The 22,921-nt window shown below is 41.1% G+C and overlaps 1 protein-coding gene across 1 annotated transcript; it reads left to right on the top strand.

Annotated features, from left to right (window-relative positions):
- Window positions 1-7,464: 7,464 nt before the first annotated feature.
- LOC134487425 (dispanin subfamily A member 2b-like) lies at window positions 7,465-12,742 on the top strand. Its single transcript, XM_063289219.1, has 2 exons — window positions 7,465-7,717; window positions 12,115-12,742. The coding sequence occupies exons 1-2, from the start codon at window positions 7,550-7,552 to the stop codon at window positions 12,322-12,324; spliced, it is 378 nt and encodes a 125-aa protein (XP_063145289.1). The 5' UTR covers window positions 7,465-7,549; the 3' UTR covers window positions 12,325-12,742.
- The last annotated feature ends 10,179 nt before the right edge of the window (window positions 12,743-22,921 follow it).

The raw sequence follows: 22,921 nt of genomic DNA, 5'->3' as shown, positions 1-22,921 counted from the left end.
CTACACAGCATCTAATTTGCCATGATGGTAGCATGCACATCAGACCTTGTGGCTTGCCTTGCTCTGAAGAAGGACCTCTGTTATAGCACAGCACTGAGGACTGGAGGGTTCTAAAACCTGCTGATATTAGCCTAACAGCTAGCCAATTCTTCCAACCATCGATAGACTTCAGAAGATAGCAACAGAGGGGATGATAGCAGGAGCCTGCTTTAGAAAGTAGTGCTAGCTCTTCTTCCTGGGCCCTGAATTAGAAGCACAGAACAGGAAGTGAGACCACTTGCCTTGCTTGAGGGCCTCTAAAAAGCTAGAACCAGCTTTGTTTGTTTCCAGGAACACTGACACGGTTACATCTGGTCAGTTCTTCCTGTTGCTGCTATTTTGGCACAGGGACAATGAGTACTGTATCTTGTGAGAAAAACGAGGCATTTTCTACACCATATAGAGTATAATACCACCACACTCCTAAGCTTCCACGTTAAATGAATAAATGAATTCAAAACCAAAATGGAACGCTACCTTCCTTCCCAACACCTCTGAAGCCTGGTTTCTCTAATAAAGAGACAAATCAATAAACCAAGCGGTCTGGTTTCAGGTGAAGGATGAACTTATTCTAACTTCATTAGAACCTTCAGAACCTTCATCCATATAACTCAGTGCTGCCTGCAATGAGGTGTGCAACCTTTTTCCTGCTGAGAACTATATTCCCATGGTCTAATCATTGGGAGTTGCATGCTGGCCCAGGGTGGGCCACCTGATAAGCAGTTGACAATTTATGGGGAGCATAGCACAGAGAATACTTAAAAACTAACATATAAGGCCATCCAATAAGCAGTATTAACCCATACTAATTTACACATTGTTCAATAATTTAGCTCAATAAGAGAAAGCCATGAAGTATTTACTTCAATGACAGAAAAGGAGGAGTTTCAGAGAGTAGCACAGTCAATTCAGTGGGAGATTGGCCTGCAGCAGAGAGTAACACACTGCATTCAAGAGGGAACGTCTAAGAGGCTGGTGAGCAGTGCACGAGATTCAGTAAGGTAAAGCCACGGAGTTCAGAAAATGGCAAAGGAAATGAGGGAAATTTAAAAGACGTTACTGTATACCCTGAACCAAGCTATCGCCATGTTTAACGACTGCATGAACTTTAATATAAAAAAATAGGAAGATGTGCAGCACAGAACAGGCTGTACTTGGGAATGCATATGGGGGTAATGCCAGGTGAGGATATACTGAGGAGTTCACAGGAAAGACATTTCACAGGCTGATAAGCTAGTTTCTCACACAACTTGTCTTCTACATGCTCAGCATGATATACAACTTCACAAACCAGCCCTTTGGTACAGAAGTGCCATGGCAGAACACAGCATACAGTACATACCTGTTGTCCGTCACAGTGAGCATTGGGTGTTTACTCTTGTAAGTATTTACCTCTAATAAAGCTTTTAATGATCACACTGGCTTTCAGCCCCTCTTTTGTGGAAATCACCAATGGATATAGCATATTCACTTTCTGAGAGGTAAAGTTTTGGGGGAAAACAGTTACTGTACTTACTTTATACTGGGTTCAGTTATAGGAAAAGGCTTGAATTTTGGAGGCTTCCTCCCATAAGTAAATTGGGAGAAAAATTTACAAGAAGTAGCATTCTCTCATACATGCATGCATGTGCGTGCGCACACATACATATCTACTATGGAGGAACATCTTTTGCATAGGCACTTAACTTGTGAGAATAAAATAGAAATAATGTTTTTGGACTGAAGAGAAGCTGGGCAGGCAGGGGGAAAGAATCACATTTTCTTCACAGCTTGTTCAGAGTTTTGTTCCTCAAACGTCAGTGTTAAATTAATCCTACAAGAGTTGGCAGGAAAGAAGATGGAGAGTCTGAAATAATAACTGCTTTGGAAGGCCTCACTCCATGTGCTGCTTGGCTCCCTGAAACTACCGTTCTTCTGGAGCTGGGGACTTAGGCCAGTCCAAAGAGCAGGTATTAGCATACTGCTCCTTTGACCAAGTAAAGCCAACCAGCTCTTCCAGATTGTGAAACCCAGCACAACCATTCTGCTTCAGGGACCCAAGAAGACTGTTCTTCCAAGGTCTAAGAAGGCAACATATTGGAGAGCTTTAGTTCAGCTCCTGTATGGCCCTGAAACCTCCTTAGGGCTGAGTTACAAGTCCAGCTCAGTGGAGAGCCCTGCCTGAGGGTTACACTGGCTGGGTGCAGGTCCAGTGCACAGACTGGGTGCTGGCTTCAGATGGCTGTACAAGGTCTCTCTCTGGGATAAGGAACAGGCTGGCAAATGAGGGGGGAGGCTCAGGGCATCTCTCTCTGAAGCTTTCCTGAGTGACCTCAGCTATGGGTGGAGATGGAAGAAGAAGATAATGTTGCCCAGCAAAGCAGAATAGAGAGATGTGGTTTTCCTACTTAAGAGATATTTGCCCTGAGGTGAAAGTATTATTGGTCAGGGGTGTGTGTGTCAGACATAAAGGAGAACGTGCCAGTTGATTGGGTTGGCTCTAAAATGGATTGCCAGGCTCCTTTTGAGTACCAAAGAGATTACAAGGAAGAGCTGAGGTGTCACTAGCAAGTGTATGCCTATTACTCTACCAAAAAGAATGGCCTGGGATGAGTTCATGGCTCTGACAACCTGATTTATGGAGATAGTCTGTGGCTACATCTGTCACTGCTTTATCAAGACCCAACAATCAGCAATGCAAGAGTTGAGGGGGGAATGTCTGTGCCACCTTAGTTTAGGAAAGTCCTATTTGGGTGTTTAATAACATTTTTATTCCTTCTTATTACTAGAAATGCTGTACACAGGGTATCATGGAAGGGACTATTGAAAGCACCTGATCTTTCTTCAAAAAAGCAGTAGGAGAAGAGACTGAAAGTTCGTAATTAGAAGGGAAGTCAGAAAGCATCCTACAAGAATCTTGTCTCCAACTGTGAAGAAACAGTTTAAATTAGCAACCACATGTCTTAGGGCATATAATTCAACTTTTTTTTTCCTACAGAGGAGAGGTCAATGTATGTCTTACCTGGCTAAAAATCTAAAGTGTTCTCAGCTAAACTTGAATATCAGACTCTTCCCTAGTACATAAGGGTATCCACTTTGACTGAAAAAGAAAATTGTTCTCTACAATCAGTGTTTTGATCTCTTGGCTTGAACATAGCATTGAGTTTTCACAAACCTTGAGACAAATTGGGGAGGGACAGAAGTCACAGAACACAGTAGACTGAAACAAAATTGAACTGCTGAATTTTAAAATGTTTGGGACCAATTCTTCAAAAGGTACTGTTAAGTCCTATTAAAAGCAATGAGAAGAGACTTAGTCATATATAGATTAATCTTGGGAAAATATTTATTGAGCCTAGTAGAATTGTAGAATTGACTTCTGTAACTAACAGGGTTATGTTTATGCTGCATGTTCCAATGAATACCCTGAACTACAAACTACCCAGCCATATTTCAGACAAGTGTGTTGTGCAAACCCAGTATGTATCATTAGTTTATATATCATTGTGCTGTATAAATTTGGCTACTGACACAACATAATTATATTGTGAGTTAATGTTATTAGACTATGTTCTTTTTATACTGTTGGGACCAGAGTATGAGTTTTTTAAAGACATTACATCAATGATACTCCCTGAAGGAGCTAAAAACTATGTTCAGAAACAGGATTAGAAGAATTAATCTCAGCTTGATTGTGTTCATAACACAATAACCATAAAGTTCTTAGCCTCAGGGCCAAATTACATTCATCCTATAATTTGGACAGCCTTAATTTACTCAATATCTTCTCATCCCCCAACTTCATTTATTGCCAGCATGGATAAAAAACCACCCTTACCAGTATTAGAACTGTTCCTTATTAACCACTGTTGGACTTTATCATGTACTAAAAAGGGAACTCAAGCACACGCTATGCTGAAATAGGCACAATCTGATTATTTACCATAAGCCTGGATTCCAGTAAACTAAGCTTTCACATGAAGTATACATTATAAAAGCTGACTAATGAACAAGAAAGCAATATTAAGCAATCAGCACTGGAAGGGAAGTAGTGGTATTTTCAGAACTAAATTCAGAGGTTTACCAGCTTTTTTATTTTTCTTGGTATTTGTAACGATTGCCTTACTCCAATAAAATGCTCAGACTCATAATAGAGTGCAAAGAGAGAGAAAGCTGAGAATGAGAAGCGCGCCTAAACTCAAACTAAATAGCTCCGTTTCCAACAACGACCCACCCCCACCTTGCATATAGAACCACCCCACATTCCCAGGTGCTCCTAACGAGCTCTGCTGATCAACGGGCAAAAAGACCTTGACATTTAAGAGATAACCCAAACACATTCCTTCCTGGCACAGCCCCACACATCTCCCCGTACAAGGTTTATCAGCAGCACCCTCCCAGCCAGGAACACGCATCAACACTCTGGCATGCGAACCGTTACGATGGAGCAAACATCGCAACGGTGACCATGACAGTATTTGACAATCATCAGTTGGCAGTTGATATACATGAAATTTTATGCCATAGTTACCAAAAGCGAAACTTTAATTAGATTTTTAGCCAAGTAAGAAATATTTTGACCTCTCCTCTATAGGAAAAAAAAAAGTTGAATTACTGTATAAGCCTCAAGACAGGACATGTGGTTGCTAGTTTAAACTGTTTCTTCACAGTTGGAGACAAGATTCTTGTAGGATGCCTTCTGACTTCCCTTCTAATTATGAACTTTCAGTCTGTTCTCCTACTGCTTTTTTGCTTTGTGTTATTTATGTGATGGAGTGTTTATGAGTCAGAATAATTTCACTGTCAGAATATACCTATCTCACTAAAACTCAAGACATAATGTAGTATTGTCTCAACCTGAGCACAAATCCAGACATTGCAGTTTTATGGCTTAGCAATGCTCTAAGTGTGAACCAGAGAATGTATCAGGGAAACACATCACATGAAACTTTTCTGTGACATTGGCAGATCAAGCTAATGTTAGTGTGCACCTAGACATGGCTTTTGGAAAATTTGCATAGGGGTATTGTGAGTCCTGATGGTAAGGACAAATAAATATCCCTGTACTTACTAGGAAAGTGTTCAATGTTCCACATGTACTGAGGCTATATATACAAAGTTTGTGGACACCCAAAGTTTGCATGGACACCTTTTATTTATTATTCAAATTCTGTTACTGCCCATCTCCCCCAAAAGAGTGACTCTTTTGGACACCTTTGCTGCAACTTTCCAGAGATCAAACGATCTCTTACCTGCCCACCAAATCTGTCTGGAGAAGAAGAAAGGCGAGATGGTGGATCCATCCTAGTGTGTCCTTTCCAGATCAGGAGAGAACAAGAAATCCAAATAATTCACTTTTATTTTTACTGGAGAAGGCGGAAAGTTAATTATTCTAGATCTCTCAAGAGCATTTGATGCCATTGGCTGGGTTCAAACAGCACCCTAAACCAAACTGTGACTGGCTGTTTGTGGATCAATATCTTATGCAAATCCAGCCAGCCTGTGATTAGTTTATGCATCAGTGTGTGATTGGACCCAGCCAATTTGGTTGATTCAATAAACCATGGCTAATTTAATCAGTCATGGACTAGTATGGTGTAGGAATATAGCCACATATCTTTTGTATATGTTATTCGGAATTTGGTAGTTCAACATCTCCCATGGCTGAGAGTGGACCCTGAGTTTCTCAAAGACCCACATTCAAATGTATCCAGAGCTATGGAAGGCATGGATAGTAGCAGAAAGCTCTGATACTCTTGGGGGGAGGAGGAAGCTAAACACCAGATTCTGAACTGCTGTATCTAAAACCATCCCATTTCCTCAGATGGACCTAATCCAAGCCCATCAGCTATGAAAAAACAGTGATTCTCAGATTTGGTGTGATGATCAATCAGCCCTTAAGTATTTAAAAATACACATTCATCAGATCAAATCCAAAGGCAGATTGATTCATCACAACAAAACTAGTATCTGTTCTCAGACTCAATAGCTCATCATGGCAAAATAAGGTGGCGGGTAATTAAATCCTCTAAATCACTCCATTTCTTTTGAACAAGATAAAAACTCCACATGTAGCTGGTTCATAGCCTTGCTAGTATCTGAAGATATCCATATTGAAAGTGGCACAGTCAATACATTAAAAATGTTTTCAGCTTTCAGGCATACCAAATGACAATGATTGCTTTCTTTTATTTTCTAGGCTGGTTTCGTGGGAACTCCCTTGAAGGAATGTAATGGCAGGAAGATTGGGAGCAGCTTGTACAGCTGCTGCCAGTGCAGATTACTGTTTAATAAACCAACAAAGAAGTATATTCTCCAGCCTCTTGAAACTGGCAATCTAAATCAGAGGCATACTACAGAACATTGTCATAAGTTCACATGCAAAACAGCAGTCTATCTGCTTTCTCAAATACAAAGAACAAGTGTAGCTTTTAATAATGAGAGCCCTTAAGGTTTAATTGAATGCACCACTTTTATTTCTGCAGCCAAAGTTCCATTTATAAAACTCTGCTTCTGGGCTGAGCTTTCAAGAGTCTACATCTCATTCATTTCCATTCAATGTTTTAAACTCAGGGTGCTGTTCTACACATACCTTATGCTGGGACTGAAATACTGCTGCTGGTAAATTCTCAGAACTCTCTCTGCCAAATCTTATACCCTTTCAGGGCATGGGGGAAAGAAAATGTACTTTAAAATATTGACTTCTTCAATCAAAAGTAGTGCAAAAGTGCACACATCCCAGTGACAACATGGGAAAATATTTGGGACAAGTTAGGATTGTAAAAATGGGGAAAGTTCCACTGAATCACAATGAAATCAGATTGTGAAATGCTTACATAAAAAATGTCAGAACAGCTTTAAAACTGACAGAAGCTGAGGAGCATCCAATTTGGTAAAAATAATCTCCTGCATGAAAAGCGTCTGATGAAGTGAGCGCTAACTCACCAAAGCGTATGCCCTTTAATAAACGTTGTTAGTCGTAAAAGGTGCTACCAGATTCGATTTTTTTCGTCTTCCGTGGATGTTCTTCTTAGATGACCAAACAAAAAGTAGAAGGGGAAAAATAAAACGACAAGCTTATTTTTATCTTTACTTTCATTTCTTCCAGCCTCCTAGTCTCGAGCTCATATTTTTAAAGAAAAAGGTTAATCCAAGAGTTAACTACCATCTATTACACAATCTGCCTTTCTCTTGCTTACTAAACGCAGGCTCTAGAGAGTTTTTAAATGGCTTTCAAGAGCGGGGCAAGGCCGACATACGCCTTACTGGCGGGACAAAAAGCCCAAACGCCGCTAAGATTCACTCCAGAAAGCGGAGGATCGGCTCCACCCGCAGGAAAAGCGCCTGCAACCCCTGGCCCCACCCACTTCCCCATTGCACCCGTTCGCGCGCCGAAGGGACGCGCTTTCCGCTTCCTGTCCAATCAGCGGCGGCTGGGGGGCTGCATCGTTTCGCGGTGTCTCCCGGAGCTCAGCCACGCTGCTGCTTTTCGGTGTCGGCCGTCGTTGTCGCGCGGGAAGTCGGTCTGGCCATGGAGCCTCCGCAGGCCGCCGGCATCATCATCCAGCCCAGTTCCTATCAGTTTCCCAAGGCCGTATCTCAGCCTTTGGCCAGGGATTTTGTGGTCTGGTCGCTGTTCAGCTTTACCACCTGCAATTGCTGCTGCCTTGGCTTACTCGCCCTCCTCTTCTCCATCAAGGTGAACGCAGCTGGCAAAGATGGGAAGCGCCCTCTCGCTTTTCCGGCCTCTTCAGGCTCAGCTGCTTCCTCCCCTTCTTTCTAGTCTTGAAGATCTCTATTTCAGCTCCTCTCTAAATTGAGGAGAGCCCTCTTTTGTAAATAATACTCTACTTATAAATAGTAGTAAATTAGCACAATTTACAGTACAATACCCACCTAAACTCGTCCAGTTACATGGGAACATGGCCTCTTGAACTAGTTAGGTTTTCTCAGGAGCCGTATAAAATTGCCTTTGTGTGTGTATGGTTGTCTGCGTGCCTTCCAGCCAGTGTTTGACTCCTGGCAACTGCCTGGACAAGTCCCTGCAGTTTTCTTGGCAAGGATTTTTAGAAGTGGTTTGCCATTGCCTTCTTCCTAGGGCTGAGAGAGGGGGACTGGCCCAAGGTCACCCAGCTGGCTTTGTGCCTAAGAAGGGGCTGGAACTGACAGCCTCTCAGTTTCTAGCCTGGTGCCTTAATTACTACACCAAACTGGGTCTCATAGAATTGCCTTGTTAAGAGTTAAATCTGCACAACAGCTCAAGTTTTGAGGGAAAATGGTGACTTAAAGCTGCCTTTTGTTGATCAAAATAAAAATCCCCACCTCAGCCCACCCGTTCTGACTCCTATGCTCTTCTGTGGCAGAACAAAGTTTGGGGAACAGATCATCTCTGAATTTTAATTTGAAATGAGAAACCATTTGTGTACAGATGGGAAATCTGCAGCCCTAATCTGTTCTAGGGAGCCTCCCTTGCTGATGTCACAACTGTCAACAAGTCTGGCTCCAGTTCAGCTGCTCTATACTTTATCCCTTAGGAAGAGAAAAGGCATCTGAAAAGCTTTCTTTTTTGTGTGTATCAAATAGGGTAGAATACTGCTTGCTGTGCTTGCTTGATGCATAGAGAAAATAGCTTTTCTTGGTGGATCTGCCAAGTGTGGGCAGGTGATGTTTGCCTGATGCTCTGAAGAAAGTGGCATGGATGGTGAGAACAGAATATTAACTGGTCTCATACCTGATAAGCTGGGTGATGACTTGCCCCTGACATCACCCAGCTGAATTCAGGGCTTAGACCAGTGTTTCTCAACCTTAGCAACTTTAAGACATGTAGACTTCAACTCCCAGAATTGCTGGCTGAGGAATTCTGGGAGTTGAAGTCCACGCATCTTAAAGTTGCTAAGGTTGAGAACACTGCTTTAGACCAATTCCTGTTTCCTACTCTTCCCCTAGAGCAAGGCTGAGCAATCTTTTGTGGGAGGTTGAAACCTGCATTCAAGTTGCACTAGGATCAGAAAGGGAATATGGGTAGGATTAGAGCCATAAACAGAGGAAGTTTGATATAGTTGCTAAGGTTTGTGACATCGTGATTAAAGTATTGATCATGGACCTAGGAAACCAGACTTCAAAACCTATTCAGCTGACTGGATTCTAGACTTACTGGGTCTAGTCAATATTGCTGAACCCAATCTATCTCCTAGGGTTGTTACAGGATAAGAAGAGACTCCCCCCACATATGTCTCTAGCTCATAGAACAGATATAGACAAAGTGTAACACATTAGATATTACTGTACTAGAGCTGCCAGCATCCCTCCCCATTGGCCATCCTGGGAATTACTAATGGTCAAGAAGTTAAAGTGTTCTACATACGAACTACAACGAAGTATTTTCATCAATCTTTTTTTCATGTTTTCTATATACATGTTCTGTGAATTCAAACAAAGACATCCTGTTGAAATGTCACACAGTATGTTACCACATATCATTAGTGATAACATGGTAACTGATAATCAGCACATAGTATACAGGTGTAATACAAAATATGTCACAAATTCAAATTCCACAAGTTGTGATTTCTTCATGTCAGAATTATTTACAATAATGTAAATGTTTACTTAACTTTATATAGTTTATACAGATACAGCAGAGAGATCATAAAAGCATGGAAATAAGAATACAGAATAAGAATACAGAGCCAGGGAAAGGTGTAAGATAAAGGCAGAATGTAAAGACACTTAATGTTAAATGCATTCAAAAAAGCAAAGTGTTCCTTCATCCACATTCAGTCTGTTTAGTCACCAAATAAAGCGTTTAAAAAGGATAAAAGGTGAACTTTAAAAGGTAAACAGATCAGTGCCAATTTTTTCCCCATAATACTAACTCCTTTCAGATTCCTTCATATTACTGAAAAGTAACAAATGAGGATGGGTTTTTAAAGGCTTTACAGAAAACTCATGGAGAGTATAGATTATCACTTCCTGGAGTCTATAGATAAGGCTCAAAAGTATGGTGGGAAAATGCACAGACCCACACACATCCCACCTCTCATGTATAACAAATCTTTGTATGGAAGATTTATAAACGTGTGCAAAATATTTCTACAAATTTCCCTGCAGCCAGGAAGACTTTGGTCACAATGAGGTTTTAAAAATATTTTTAGTTTCTGAAGCTGGGAAGGAATCAATAACATATTCAATCCTGACAAAACAGATGTGGATATTTTTTTTCCCTTTGCAAGTTTCAAAATTAATAATCACAGCTTGCTCCTAGATCCATCTCAATGGAATGCCTCTGATGAGCAGTGGGCATCTAGTTAATTGCAGCTCCATATTGTTTTCTTGGCAACAATATGGAAGTTATTTGTCACTGCCATTTTTCATGAAGATGTTTTCATTTCCCAGTGTCAACACACTAGCAGATTAACGTGGGTACAGGACTTCAGTGGCAAGTACCAGTACTCTGAATTGTGTTCTGAAATGTATTGGAAGCTAGAGTAGCCCTTTAAGAGCATAATTCACCTCAAACCTCTGATGTCGTTAATAAATAGCACTATGTTTTGAAGTAACCATAGTTTCTGGGCAGTTTGCCCCATACATAGCACATTACTTTAGTAAATCCTGGTGATTAACAATGTATAGATTTCTATACAAGGGAAAATGTCCATGAAGTCATCTGTAGCTGAACTCAACTTAAAGCATATTAGTTTTTATTGTATTTTTCATAAACTACCTTGGAATCATTTAGACTAAAGACAGCATAACACATGCCTTTAAACAAAAAGTTGCTTAAGAACATCTATGCAAATGAGAAAAGCTTCATGATTCATGGGAAAGTGGAAGCTTGATCATTGCCTTACTTGAAAATGTCAACATAGTAAATTTTCAATGTAGTAAATTCAAATTAGAATAAAGTTTAACCAAGTGTCACCCAACTCATTTACAATTGACTTTATCACATGCAGATTATAATCATAATGTATTCTCATATTGCAAGGTGGATGGACTCAGTTACAGTGGTGATGAGTGCACTGCTGGAAAATCTGAAAGTCCAGGTTAGGGCCAGATCATCATGGAGAAAATCTATGTGGTCGTTAAGAGTCGATACTGACTTGATGGCACATAATCAATCAACCTCATATTGGCTTGAAAAATTTTCTGAACCTCAATTGACAGGAAAACCTAAGGTTTTGAATTCTACTATAGTAAAATATTTGTCTATTTACTAAATTTGTGGACATCTGTTAGTGATGAATTAAGATAATTATCTTGACTATAATATTTTCCTGCCTACTATCTATTTCTATCTTTATAATATAGAGAGTAGAAATCTGTGGACATCCAAAAGTTAGAGTAAACTCCCAATTTCTTGAACACTGTCTATGCTTAGTGGGGTTGGACTAATCTAGAAGAACACAAATACTATAGCTGGTATATAATAAGGGATTCAAAAGGAAGGATGTCCCTCCTTTCAGGGGAAGTCCCTCCTTTGGGGGATATGGGCAGTGATAAAATTTGATAAATAAGGATGTTGATGTAAAGTTGGTAGGGCTGAAAAACACACATTTTTTTAATTAGCTTTGAGCAGGGGCTTCCAGTTGCTGCAAAAAGAGATTGCTCATTCCTGCTCTGGAATGTTTTACAAAAAGAAAACTTCTATTTCCTGTAGCAGTGCCTTTTGGTGATCTTACCTTCTCCCCAATATATGAAAAACATAAAAAGTCAGTAATTCATTAAAGAGTTATATGCCTCATACCATTTGTACAGGAAAAGAATTATTGCTACTCTCTAAATCAGCATTTCTCAACTGTGGCAATTTCCAGATGTGTGGACTTCAAGTCCCAGAATTCCACAGCCAGCAGGCAATTTATAAGAATTCTGGCAGTTGAAGTCCATACACCTGGAAGTGGCCAAGTTTGGAAAATGCTCTAATTTCTAGGTAGAGAGGGATACAATAATCCTAGATCGTTCTTGACTGCACTGAACAGAAAACTATTGGTTTTGATGTGATTACCTCATATTTAAATGATCAAAACATTTGCAAAGATGTTTCCACTGCTAATTCTTACTTTTTTAAAAATAAATTTCTCTCCCTTTCCACTTCAGTCAAGAGATCGTAAAGTTGTTGGAGACCCTGAAGGTGCAGCAAACTATGGCAAGACAGCCAGGTACCTGAATATTGCTGCAATGACAGTAACCATCATAGTCTTCTTTATTGTCATCTTTATATTAATCAGTAGTGCACTGTTCATCATTAACACAGTCGTTGAAATAATGAAGCTTCCAGATGAAGTAGCTGAGGTCAAGGGGAATTAAATCATATGTCCAAGATAGTATTTTCAACAGTGTATTCTAGTTTAGCATTGGTTTAGCTTTCTTCTGCATGTATTAAGCATACCAATTAACAGCTTGGTTACACTTCTGGGGATATAAACATTCACTAGATCTATATCCTACTACTTCCATACCACAACTGATTGGAGTTTTGAATTATCATCCAGTTTGAAATATTTATTGAAAAGTCGACTATTTAACTGAGCTGATATTTTCTTTATCCGGTTTCTGCCTTCCTAATCTTTGTTGCTCCTAGGAATCATCAATTTTTGTTGTTGTTGTGTGTTTGTATTTTGATTAATTTCTCACAGAATATAACAGTTTGTATGTATTTCAGTATGTTTTCAATATCACAGCTTTCTATATTTCAATGTGAAATTGAGGTGAGTTCAAAACAAATAAAAACACATCTTTATATTCTGTGTAAGTAGAGTTTTTGTTAGTAAAAAGCAGAACTCTTTATGGCACAAATGTTAGGTACCTTATGGAAAGTCTCTTTGTTTTGTTCCTCTGTCATAAGGAGACTAGATGTTACAAGAATGTATACTCCATATCTGTACAGAGCTGCACTAATTCATAGTTGGCTGCTAGGTGCAATCGAAGCTGCTAGTTGTCACCTGGAAAGTCTTTCACAGTTCAGAATCTGGGTATCTGTAGGACCACCTTTTCCTGTAACATCGAGTCACCTAATAAGATCTGGAAGGGTGAACTCACTGCATGTTCCCTCAACCAGAAACTGTCATCTTCAATGGTCATGTAAGTATACCTTTCCAGTCACCATCCCTCTTCTTGGGAATAGTGTGCTATTCAGTCCCTTCTCTCCTGGCTTTTAGGAAGCTGGTGAAAACCTGATGGTTCCATCAAGCCAGGAATGCTGGATTGCTGCAATTGCCTTTTGGTCAGGAGATGGACTTCTTTTTATTACTGTTAATGTTTAAGTCATGATTGCCACTTCCATAGGAATATTTGTAGTTGTTATTTTTTAAATTATTGTATGATTGAAATGGTTTGTAAACCCAAGAAATAAATGCTATATTTTCAGAATATATGTAAATAAATGAAAAGCTTTGAGAGGCTATCCAAGAAGAAGGTGTTTAACTCTCTCCTTTTGGTTTTTTGTGTTTGTATGTGTATGTGTGTTTGTTTTTGTTTTGCTGATAATTGGTCTCACCCCAGTAACAGTGGAGCAGAAAAGGGAAAAATCTGCAACAGGTAAGCAGAGGAAAAATGTAGTTTTAACTACTTGAATCAGCTGAGGAAACATACATTTTTTTGCTAGTGGATAAATTATTATACTCTCCAAAATTCATCATCTGGCAGGATAAATTATTTTAAATTGAATAGGTATTGTTTTCGAATCTAATTGAATTATCCATTCAGTCGTATCTGACCCTTGGCGATTCCATACAGCTTCTTTTTCTTACAATATAGGAATTACGTTGCTATTGTATGAATTTGACATTAATTGAAACCTAGAACATTTTATCTGATGAGCTAAATTCAGCTATAGGCCCCTCACAACTTTTTTTCAGTTTGAAGTAGAACTGAGTGAAATAATATAAAAACTAATGAACCTAAACTGAACTCCAAATGTAGAGTAAGTCAGATTGAAATACATTATACATTTTTTCTATCTTGCATAATTTGTTTTGATTTTGAAGGTCAAAAGCTTCACTCTGAGAAATAATGGGTTATTGGATCTTTAACAGTTTAGTAGGGACTGAATGCATATGGGAAGACCAGTGATTCTTGTCCTCGAATCTTTTAAAGAAATGTTATGTTAGTGTTGTTTAATGGAAGTCAAAGTTACACATTTTAAAATCTTTTAACAGATGAGTGACACTGATCCCAGTAATTGTCATTATTTGAATTTATAATCTGGAATAATTTCCTCCATGCTATATGATACAAATTCTATCCATTCATAGAGATAGTGCATTTTCTGAAGGAGGCTGTAGCACGTAAGAGTTGCCATAATAAATACTGCTAAAATTTATGATGCTACAAGATTCTTTAAGGTAGAAACCTCAAAAGTGTCATTTACAGAGAACAGAACTCTGTAAAACCAACAAATACAATTTTTTTAAAAAAAGAATATTCATGTATATTGCTGGGAAAGTCTAAATTGGGTGAAGAACTTGTAGCATTCCAGTTTTTGCTGAATCAAACTTTCAGCCGCCCTAGCTTCCGTAATCATCAAGGAGGGATGTGATAGATTTACTTCAGCGACACCTGGGAAGCATACTTTTCCAGCCTATTTCAACACACAACAGTGCATCTATAATGATTTAGTGACCCTCCTCCCCCTGCCCGCAAAATCAATCTTTGGAGCTCCCCAACAGAAAGAACATCCATAGTCAAGGACATGTTTGAGATGGAGGGCCACTGCTGAATAATAGCCTGGGTAGAGGCATATCTAACTCATAACCATTTCAGCACTGGATGCCATCTCCCATAATATTTAATAAGCTGAAGTTCTATTCCCATTTTACCTGGGAATTCATGTTACTGAATTCAAAGAGAATTCTGAGAAAGCAGGTGTAGGATTATGTGTGTTTTTAAAGACTGGACTGAAATAGTATATACATCTACTGTAAGTTGTTCCTCTTGATTCTTCTGTTAAATCTATGGTTATTTTTCCTTGTTTTATACAGTTGTACATCCTCAGCAGGCAACCCCATACATCAGAAACAGCAAGCCAAGATGAATTAATATATAATATACCTATTTAGCAGCAGGTAGTCCAAAGTCAATTCAGAAGTTAAAGTCAGGGAATTACCAAAAAAGCTAGAATTAATAATTGGCATTGGCTGGGTTCATGTAACTCTGAAATGAGGCTGGCTGATTTTTATTGTGCAAACCCAGCCAATCTGTGCTGTGTTCCTCAACCAAATCTGCTGTTCAGCCTGGGGTCAAAATACATAGCTGGATATCTCCTGCATATTGAAGATAACTGATCCACGCTGGCAGGTGACTTAGTCCTACTCCTGTAGACTGAACAAAAATGGAGAGTGTTGGGCTTGTGGCACCCCACACAAGGGGCATTTTCACAGACTGGAACTGCCTCCTTAGGAAGGCGAGCCACTGCTGGTTAGACATGGCTATGTGAGCAATTGACTCTCCCTTCTCCCCTGATTAGAGGGTGACAACATAGCTAACTTATTAAAAATTATTCTTTGCCAACTTAAACTTTGAAAACAATTTAAGAATCACTTTTTTCCAAATATTAACTACAAACTCCAGTAATTTTCTTAAATCCAAGAGGTAGTTTCTAATTTGGGTAATTAATTAAAAGCCCAGGAAACATTTATGCTTGCTAGTTACAGTGTTTTGAATAATTGCATTAATTTTGTGGAATCTCAACTATGTAGGAAAAATGGATGTTGATTAGTATTGAAAATATTTCCGCTCAGACTTGTGCATGGAAAGGTTTTGTAGAGACTTACATACATTGCCTGCTGGCTTTTTAATTGAAATTGGACATGTTAATAAAATCTCCCAAGTGGAAAGATCAGGGAGTGGGGCCAATTTAATTCTTGTCAGTTTCTATGTACTACTACAAGACGAAGGTTTTGCATACATAGGCAAGAATCAGTGAAATTTAAGAATGGATCTAAAAAGAACAAACTATCATTCTATCCTGGCTTTATCAAATAAGTGGCAGGAAAAAAAAATCAAATTACATAATCTCACTAAATCTCCAGAGCTGCAATATATTATCCTCTTGGCTTTATGTTCTGCATAAAGTACCAAGAGGAAATTAAAATGTTCCAATCCAATCATCAACTGCATCTTTTTAAATGGAACTTAAAAGTAACATTTCTGTTTTTCCAAATGTTTAATTCTATCTTCAAGCAATGAAGTGATTATTGTCATCACCACTGTCAGCATCATCATTATCAATTATCAGTTTGAAATCCTTTTTATTTTACTAGAAAATTTCCCCCTACTTACTCACTACATGGCAGTCTCTGGCTTACTGTCATTATTTCAGCCTTCTATCTCTTGTCTGGGCATACTATGGAATAGTAGTGTGTCTGATTTTTTTTCCACATCATTTCCCCGCTTTCCTTGTAGCTCTTATGGTGAGATTTTTTTTTTTTAGGTTGATGGTGTGATGGAGTTCAGGGCTGCTGCTGATTCCCAGGAAGCGGGGAGCGCATTCCAGGGAGATAAGAGGTCTTGCAGTTTGGAAAGCCTTGGTAGAGAGATAAAGTTAATGTAACACTGCCCTAGACTCTCCTGGGTTATTTCCCCGTAGGTTAGTTAGGATAGATTTAGTCTGGCAAGATTCTGTCTATTCAGAGAGAACAATAAAGAACTAGAGTTGGAATACACTGGCTCAGTGTCGTTTCTTGGTCTGGTCCCAACAGATGGTAGGTGATTGTATATGGTTGAGAAGAAAGGTGCTACAGAATAATTTCAACTGAAAGTGATGTGTTACTTTTTCTGATTGTTTTTCTTTTTATTTTCATTTTACCTTGTATAGTTTCTCTTATTTTCATTTTTTTTCTTTAATTAGTATGGGCACATACTTATTTACTTAATTTGTATTTAAATAGCTATTATGTTAGTGTGGCTGTAAATCATGATCAATGAACATGCTTTGTGAACCTAGCCAATTATAGTTCATTCAATAAAACCATTTTTTAGAGAACAAAGCTTAGTGAGAATTCAGTCACAAAAGCAATATAGCAAGTGTAATGATTGCCTATTCACAATCACTATCAGACTCACACAAGGCTTTCATGGATATCTGAGTTAATACTGAATAGTATGCAGGATCACAAGCAAAGCTGAGAATAGTAGAAGTGCAGGATGTCTCCCAATAAAACCCCAAGCAGCTTTGGTCCCTCCCCCCAAAGTCAGCACAATTCCATGCCCACAGGTGCCCCTAACAGTTCCTGCTGGTCTGCGGGAAACGTCCTTGACAAGGCGAAATAACCCAAACATGCATTCCTCGTTCTTCACTCGCATCGCAGCCTGGTACAAGGAACAGGAGCAGCCCCCTCCCATACAAGAACTTGTTTCAGCACCATGGCATGGGAACCTGTTACGATGTTTTCTAGGAACCTTGGAACAGGAACCATGACATTCTGCCCCCCTGGAAAAAGGAAACTAAAAAAGAAGGTTAATAACAAGCAAGAAGCTAAATATGCGGCTTGTCAGGATAGGCAAGATGAAAGTGGTTAATTAAGTCAGGAGCATTAACATGCCGAGCAGGCACCCATTCAGGGTGAGGGAAGTGTTTCCAGCAAATGAGATATTGCAGGGAGCCTCGAAGCTTTCTGGAATCCACAGTGTCCTTTAACTCAAAATGCTGGTGTCCATCAATCAAGATTGGAGGGGGGGTGGAGACGGGTGCCAGCAGTGCGAGGCACGAAAAGGCTTCAGCAAACTGCAATGAAAGACAGGATGGAGGTGTTTTAAATTATGGGGAAGTTGAAGCTTCACAGCCACAGGATTAATGATGTCAACGATAGGAAAGGGCCCAATAAATTTGGGTGCCAACTTTTTGGATGTTTGGGAGGATCTGATGTATTTGGTGGACAAATAAACTTTATCTCCAACTTTAAAGTCATCATCAGGGGAGCAGTCCCGGTCGGCATGTTTTTTATAGGCGGCCTGGGCATCAGCCAAGGCTTGTTGAATGACTGGCCATGAGTGCGAAATTCGGGAGCCCCAGTCAGCAGCTGAGCCAGATGGGGAGGGAGGCTGGGGTAATTCTGGAATAGATACAAAGTTGTGTCCATTAACAACTAGAAAAGGGGTTTTCCCAATACTTTGGTGTACAGCATTATTGTATGCAACTTCTGCAAAGGGGAGTAAGTCCACCCAATCATCCTGATGGTAGTTAATGTAAGCTCTAAAGAACTGTTCTAAGGTGGCATTAAGAATCTCAGTTGAACCATCCGTTTGAGGATGCGAAGCAGTGGACAAAGCCTGCTTGGTGCCAACTTCAAAAATGATTTCCAAAATTGAGAAGTAAACTGGGTCCCGCGATTGGAAATTAAGTGGGAGGGGCTACCATGTAACCTGTAGATATGATGTAAGAAAAGCTTGGCCAATTGTGGGGCTGTTGGCAACAAAGCACAAGGGATGAAATGGGCCTGCTTTGAGAAAAAGTCCTTAACCACCCAAATGACTGTTTTCTTTTGGCTGGGAGGTAAATCCATGATAAAATCCATAGAGATCTGCTCCCAGGGTCTGGTGGGGTCAGCCACCTTTTGTAACAGTCCCTGTGGCTTGCCTTCTTTGTGTTTAGACATGGCACACACAGGACAGGTTGCCACATATTCCTTTACATCACTGTGAAGTGTCGGCCACCAAAACTGCCAGTGAATGAGGTGCAAAGTTTTTACAATTCCAAAATGGCCAGCCGTTTTGTCATCATGAGAATGGTGTAAAATTTTCACACGTAAAGCCTCAGGTGCATAGAGTCTATGTTCCACCCAGCATAAGCCATCAGTAAAAGTCACTTTGTCTCTATGAGATTGCCACCAAGTATCAGATTTCAAAGCCTGAGTGAACTCAGCGTGTAATTGACTAGGTACCTTTGCTTTCTGCCTTTGGGGCTGAGTTTGTTGCAAGCGCGACTGGCTTCTGGTTACAGCAGCCAAGCCCAGCTGAGGTTTTGTTAACATGTCAATAGCATCAGCTGGCTGGCCCTCATGTTGAGGAAGGTGAGAAAGAGCATCAGCTAGAAAGTTTTTCCACCCTGGGAAGTACTTTAACCGAAAATTAAAACAGCTGAAAAATTGAGCCCAACGAATTTGCTTAGGGCTAAGTCGGCAAGGTGTGTGAAGTGCTTCTAAGTTTCTATGATCTGTCCACACCTCAAAAGGAAATTTGGCACTCTCCAGCAGGTGGCACCAAGTCTCTAGAGCTGCCTTAACAGCAAACGCCTCCTCCCAAATGTGCCAATGCCACTCATCATCAGAAAATTTCTTGGACAAATAAGCACAGGGCCGCAATTTATTTTCAGGGTCCTTTTGTAACAAAATAGCACCAATGGAAGTGTCAGAAGCATCCACTTGCACTACAAAGGGGCGATCGGGATCTGGGTGCTGCAATACAGGCTCAGCAGTAAAAAGCAGTTTCAGTCTATCAAATGCAGCTTGACAGCTGTCAGTCCAGTGCAGCACAGCCCCGGGATTTTTACTTTCCGGGTTTCACCTTGCCCTTTTGTTTTTAATAAGTCAGTTAGAGGCAGTGCTATCTCCACAAACCCTGGGATGAATTGTCTGTAAAAATTGGCGAACCCCAAAAAACTTTGTAATTGCCTTCTGGTACAAGGTCGTTCCCAAGTCAAAACTGCTTGTACCTTGGCTGGATCCATCTCAATGCCCGTACAGAAAGCCTATAGCCAAGGTAATCAAGCTGTGTTTTATGGAATTCACATTAGACAGTTTTGCATAGAGCTTTGCCTCTCTAAGCTTGCTCAGGAGCTGCCTCAGGAGGCGTTCATGCTCTTCCTCTGTTTTGGTGTAAATAAGAACATCATCCAAGCAGACTAACACCCCTTTAAAGAGATGGTCATGTAGTACTTCATTGATCAATTGCATGAACACTCCAGGTGCCCCCGATAGGCCAAAGGGGAGGACCTTGTATTGGAATGACCCCAATGGGCAATTAAAAGCAGTTTTCCACTCATCCCCTGCCTTTATGCAAATACGAAAGTACGCCTCTCGCAAATCCAATTTGGAAAAAAAATTCCCCTTGGATAGGTGGGCCAATATGTCCTTCATGAGAGGGAGGGGGTACTTGTTCATGATGGAAATGCCATTTAACCCTCAATAGTCCGTGCAAAGTCTCAACATGCCATCTTTTTTCCCCCTGAATAATACTGGTGCCCCCACCAGGGAGTTGGCAGGCTCAATGAAGCTGCACGCCAAATTCTTATCGATAAAGTCTCTCAAAGCATCCAACTCCTTTTGGGTCATGGGGTAAATTTTTGGCTTGGGCAATTGTGTGTTTGGGACCTTCAATGGCACAGTCCATCCTCTGGTGAGGGGGTAACTGATCTGCCTCCACTTGTCCTAACAGCCAGGAACCATGCTGAGACAAGGAACAGGTCTCTAGTGTTTTATTACTGCTACATAACAGAAAATCCTAACAAACTGAAGAAGCGTGGGAAAAACCCAGACATATAAACCCCAAAGGTTAAGGTGGGCCCGATCTGTGTCTCTTGGAATGGCTACCTAATTCCTCAGTGCTACGCATGCGCTTTACAGCCTGGATGGGAGCCCCCTGCTCGCCATCCTTACTCATGACACCACCTCCCCAAATACGTCTGCAAGCTCATGATATTGGGGAGGCAGTTCCTCCAGCCCCGGCAGTATGGAAAGTGCCTGGCTGACCCCCACCTTACAAACTCTGGCTCGGGTGGGTACTATTTCGGTGGGGCCATTGTAAAATCCATCTTTGAAAGTCACAGACCTGTGCTCCCAATATAGGGGTTTTGATATTTCAGCCAGGGCATCCCCAATATGACCGAAGGGCTTCCCGCTGGGGCTACCACAAACTTTAAAGTCTCTCTAGGTAGCTGCCCACTTGTATTGTCACAGCCCCAGTAAAATGAGTAGCTGGACCCCACCCCCGAGTTTCCAAGCCATCCAGCTGGGTGAATATTAGTGGGTGCTTTAGAGGGAAGCTTGGAAGGTCCAATGCTGTGACTAGATTGAGGTGAATCAAACAAGGGGGGGGGCAAGTGGGGCATGTGCCCTGGGCACCGCACTGGGGAGGTGCCAAAATGGGTGTGGAATCCATGTTTGCCCTGGGTGACACAGACCCTAGTTGCGGGCCTGTAACCAACCATAGTGACTAAGCCAAAGCCCAAACTTCAGTAAATTTTGCTTGGGATGTTAGTTTCACTTTCAACATCAAAGTGGGGCAATTGTCACTCACCATGGGGTCCTTGTGCCCATCATCCTCTGCCTGCTTACTGGTGCTCTTCACAGGCAGCTGGCGTTTCCTGCCGGCTCCTTTATTTTGCCCTCTGTCTCCCTGGAGAAATACACCAAATCCTCAGCCTCTATTTCTCCCTTCACTGCTGTCATTTTACGCGTGGTTGGTGGTGACTTAGCCGGTGGTTTCCCCTGCTTAGACTCAGCTCTGCCCCTTGGGCATTCAACTGCATGGTGCCCCTCCTTCCCACAACCAAGACACTGGCCTCTGGCATAGCAGCACTCTCTTTCTCCCAGGGCTTGGGGCTCCATTTAACAGCTGTAGCCTCACTCCTGGAGCCTCTGGCAATCGGGTGAGGTCTCTCGGGTTTATGGGTTTGTAAAAAAGTATACCTGGCATTCTCAGCTTTCCCAGCCAAGCAACTCCCAGTCCCCACAAAGTCAGTGCAATTCCATGCCCACAGGTGCCCCTAACGGTTCCTGCTGGTCTGCGGGAAACGTCCTTGACAAGGCGAGATAACCCAAACATGCATTCCTCATTCTTCACTCCTCGCATCGCAGCCTGGTACAAGGAACAGGAGCAGCCCCCTCCCATACAAGAACTCTTTTCAGCACCATGGCATGGGAACCTGTTACAATGTTTTCCAGGAACATTGGAACAGGGACCATGACAGCAAGGCACTTCCATGCATAGCAAAAGAAAGGACTGATAGTAAAGCTGCAGCCTTTGTTAGTTATTTAGTTAGAGCTGTGTTTCTCAACCTCAGCAACTTTAAGATGTGTGGACTTCGATTCCCAAAAGCTGGTTGGGGAATTCTGGGAGTTGAAGTCCACACATCTTAAAGTTGCTGAGGCTGAGAAACACTGAGTTAGGCAAATTAAATTTACAGTATCTAATTTCAAGTACACTTAATTGCACTAAATGATAAATAATGGTTAACAAACCAGGGCCACAACTGGGGGGGGCAAGCGGGGCATGTACCCCGGGCGCCGCGCTGGGGAGGTGCCAAAATGGATGTGGAATCCATGTTTGCCCTGGGTGACACAGACCCTAGTTGTGGGCCTGTAATAAACCATAGTGACTAAGCCAAAACCAAATCACATTACCGTACATACTTCCTTTGGGGTTCTCAGGAAGATCTGCACCAAACTGTAGAACGTGAGTGTTACAGACACTTCTGCTGCCTCTGCTACCACCATTCCAAGAGATCACATTGCTGTGTTCTTTGGTCCATGGCATCATGTTAAGCTAAAACGTGGTTTGTTTTGGTGTGGCATTTGTAGTGTGAGGGAATTATCCTGAAGAGATTGTCACACAAAAATCAGGCAATGTTCTTGGTTGTCACATTTAGGATTCAAAGTTCACCTGGAAGGGAACCTAAATTCCATCATTGGGAGGGGGAAATGGCTGATAGCAAGGTGAGTGGGAGCAAACTGCTAACATCTCTGGCACAAACAAGGAATGGTCATCATAGAATCTGCATATTTTAAATGGGCATTTATGTCTTGTGTAAAGCAAGAAGCATGGTTTTGAGCCATGTAAGCTTAGCATGAAACCTATAAAATTCTGCTCCAATGTATAGGACATTGGGACTCATCTAAGGGCTCTGTAGTGGATGTACCAGGGCCAAACAGTCCTGGTGCAAGTATTTGGTTCTCCCTTGAAGATTGAT

Source organism: Candoia aspera, chromosome 1 (assembly GCF_035149785.1).
Source record: "Candoia aspera isolate rCanAsp1 chromosome 1, rCanAsp1.hap2, whole genome shotgun sequence".
NCBI classification, from domain to species: domain Eukaryota; kingdom Metazoa; phylum Chordata; class Lepidosauria; order Squamata; family Boidae; genus Candoia; species Candoia aspera.
This window is presented reverse-complemented; position numbering and strand designations above follow the sequence as displayed.

Bases quoted from the DNA above. Each gene is read 5' to 3' on its own strand.
- LOC134487425 (XM_063289219.1), top strand. From the start codon at position 7,550: ATGGAGCCTCCGCAGGCCGCCGGCATCATCATCCAGCCCAGTTCCTAT. The intron at 7,718-12,114 runs GTGAACGCAGCT...TTTCCACTTCAG, and splicing joins CCCTCCTCTTCTCCATCAAG to TCAAGAGATCGTAAAGTTGT.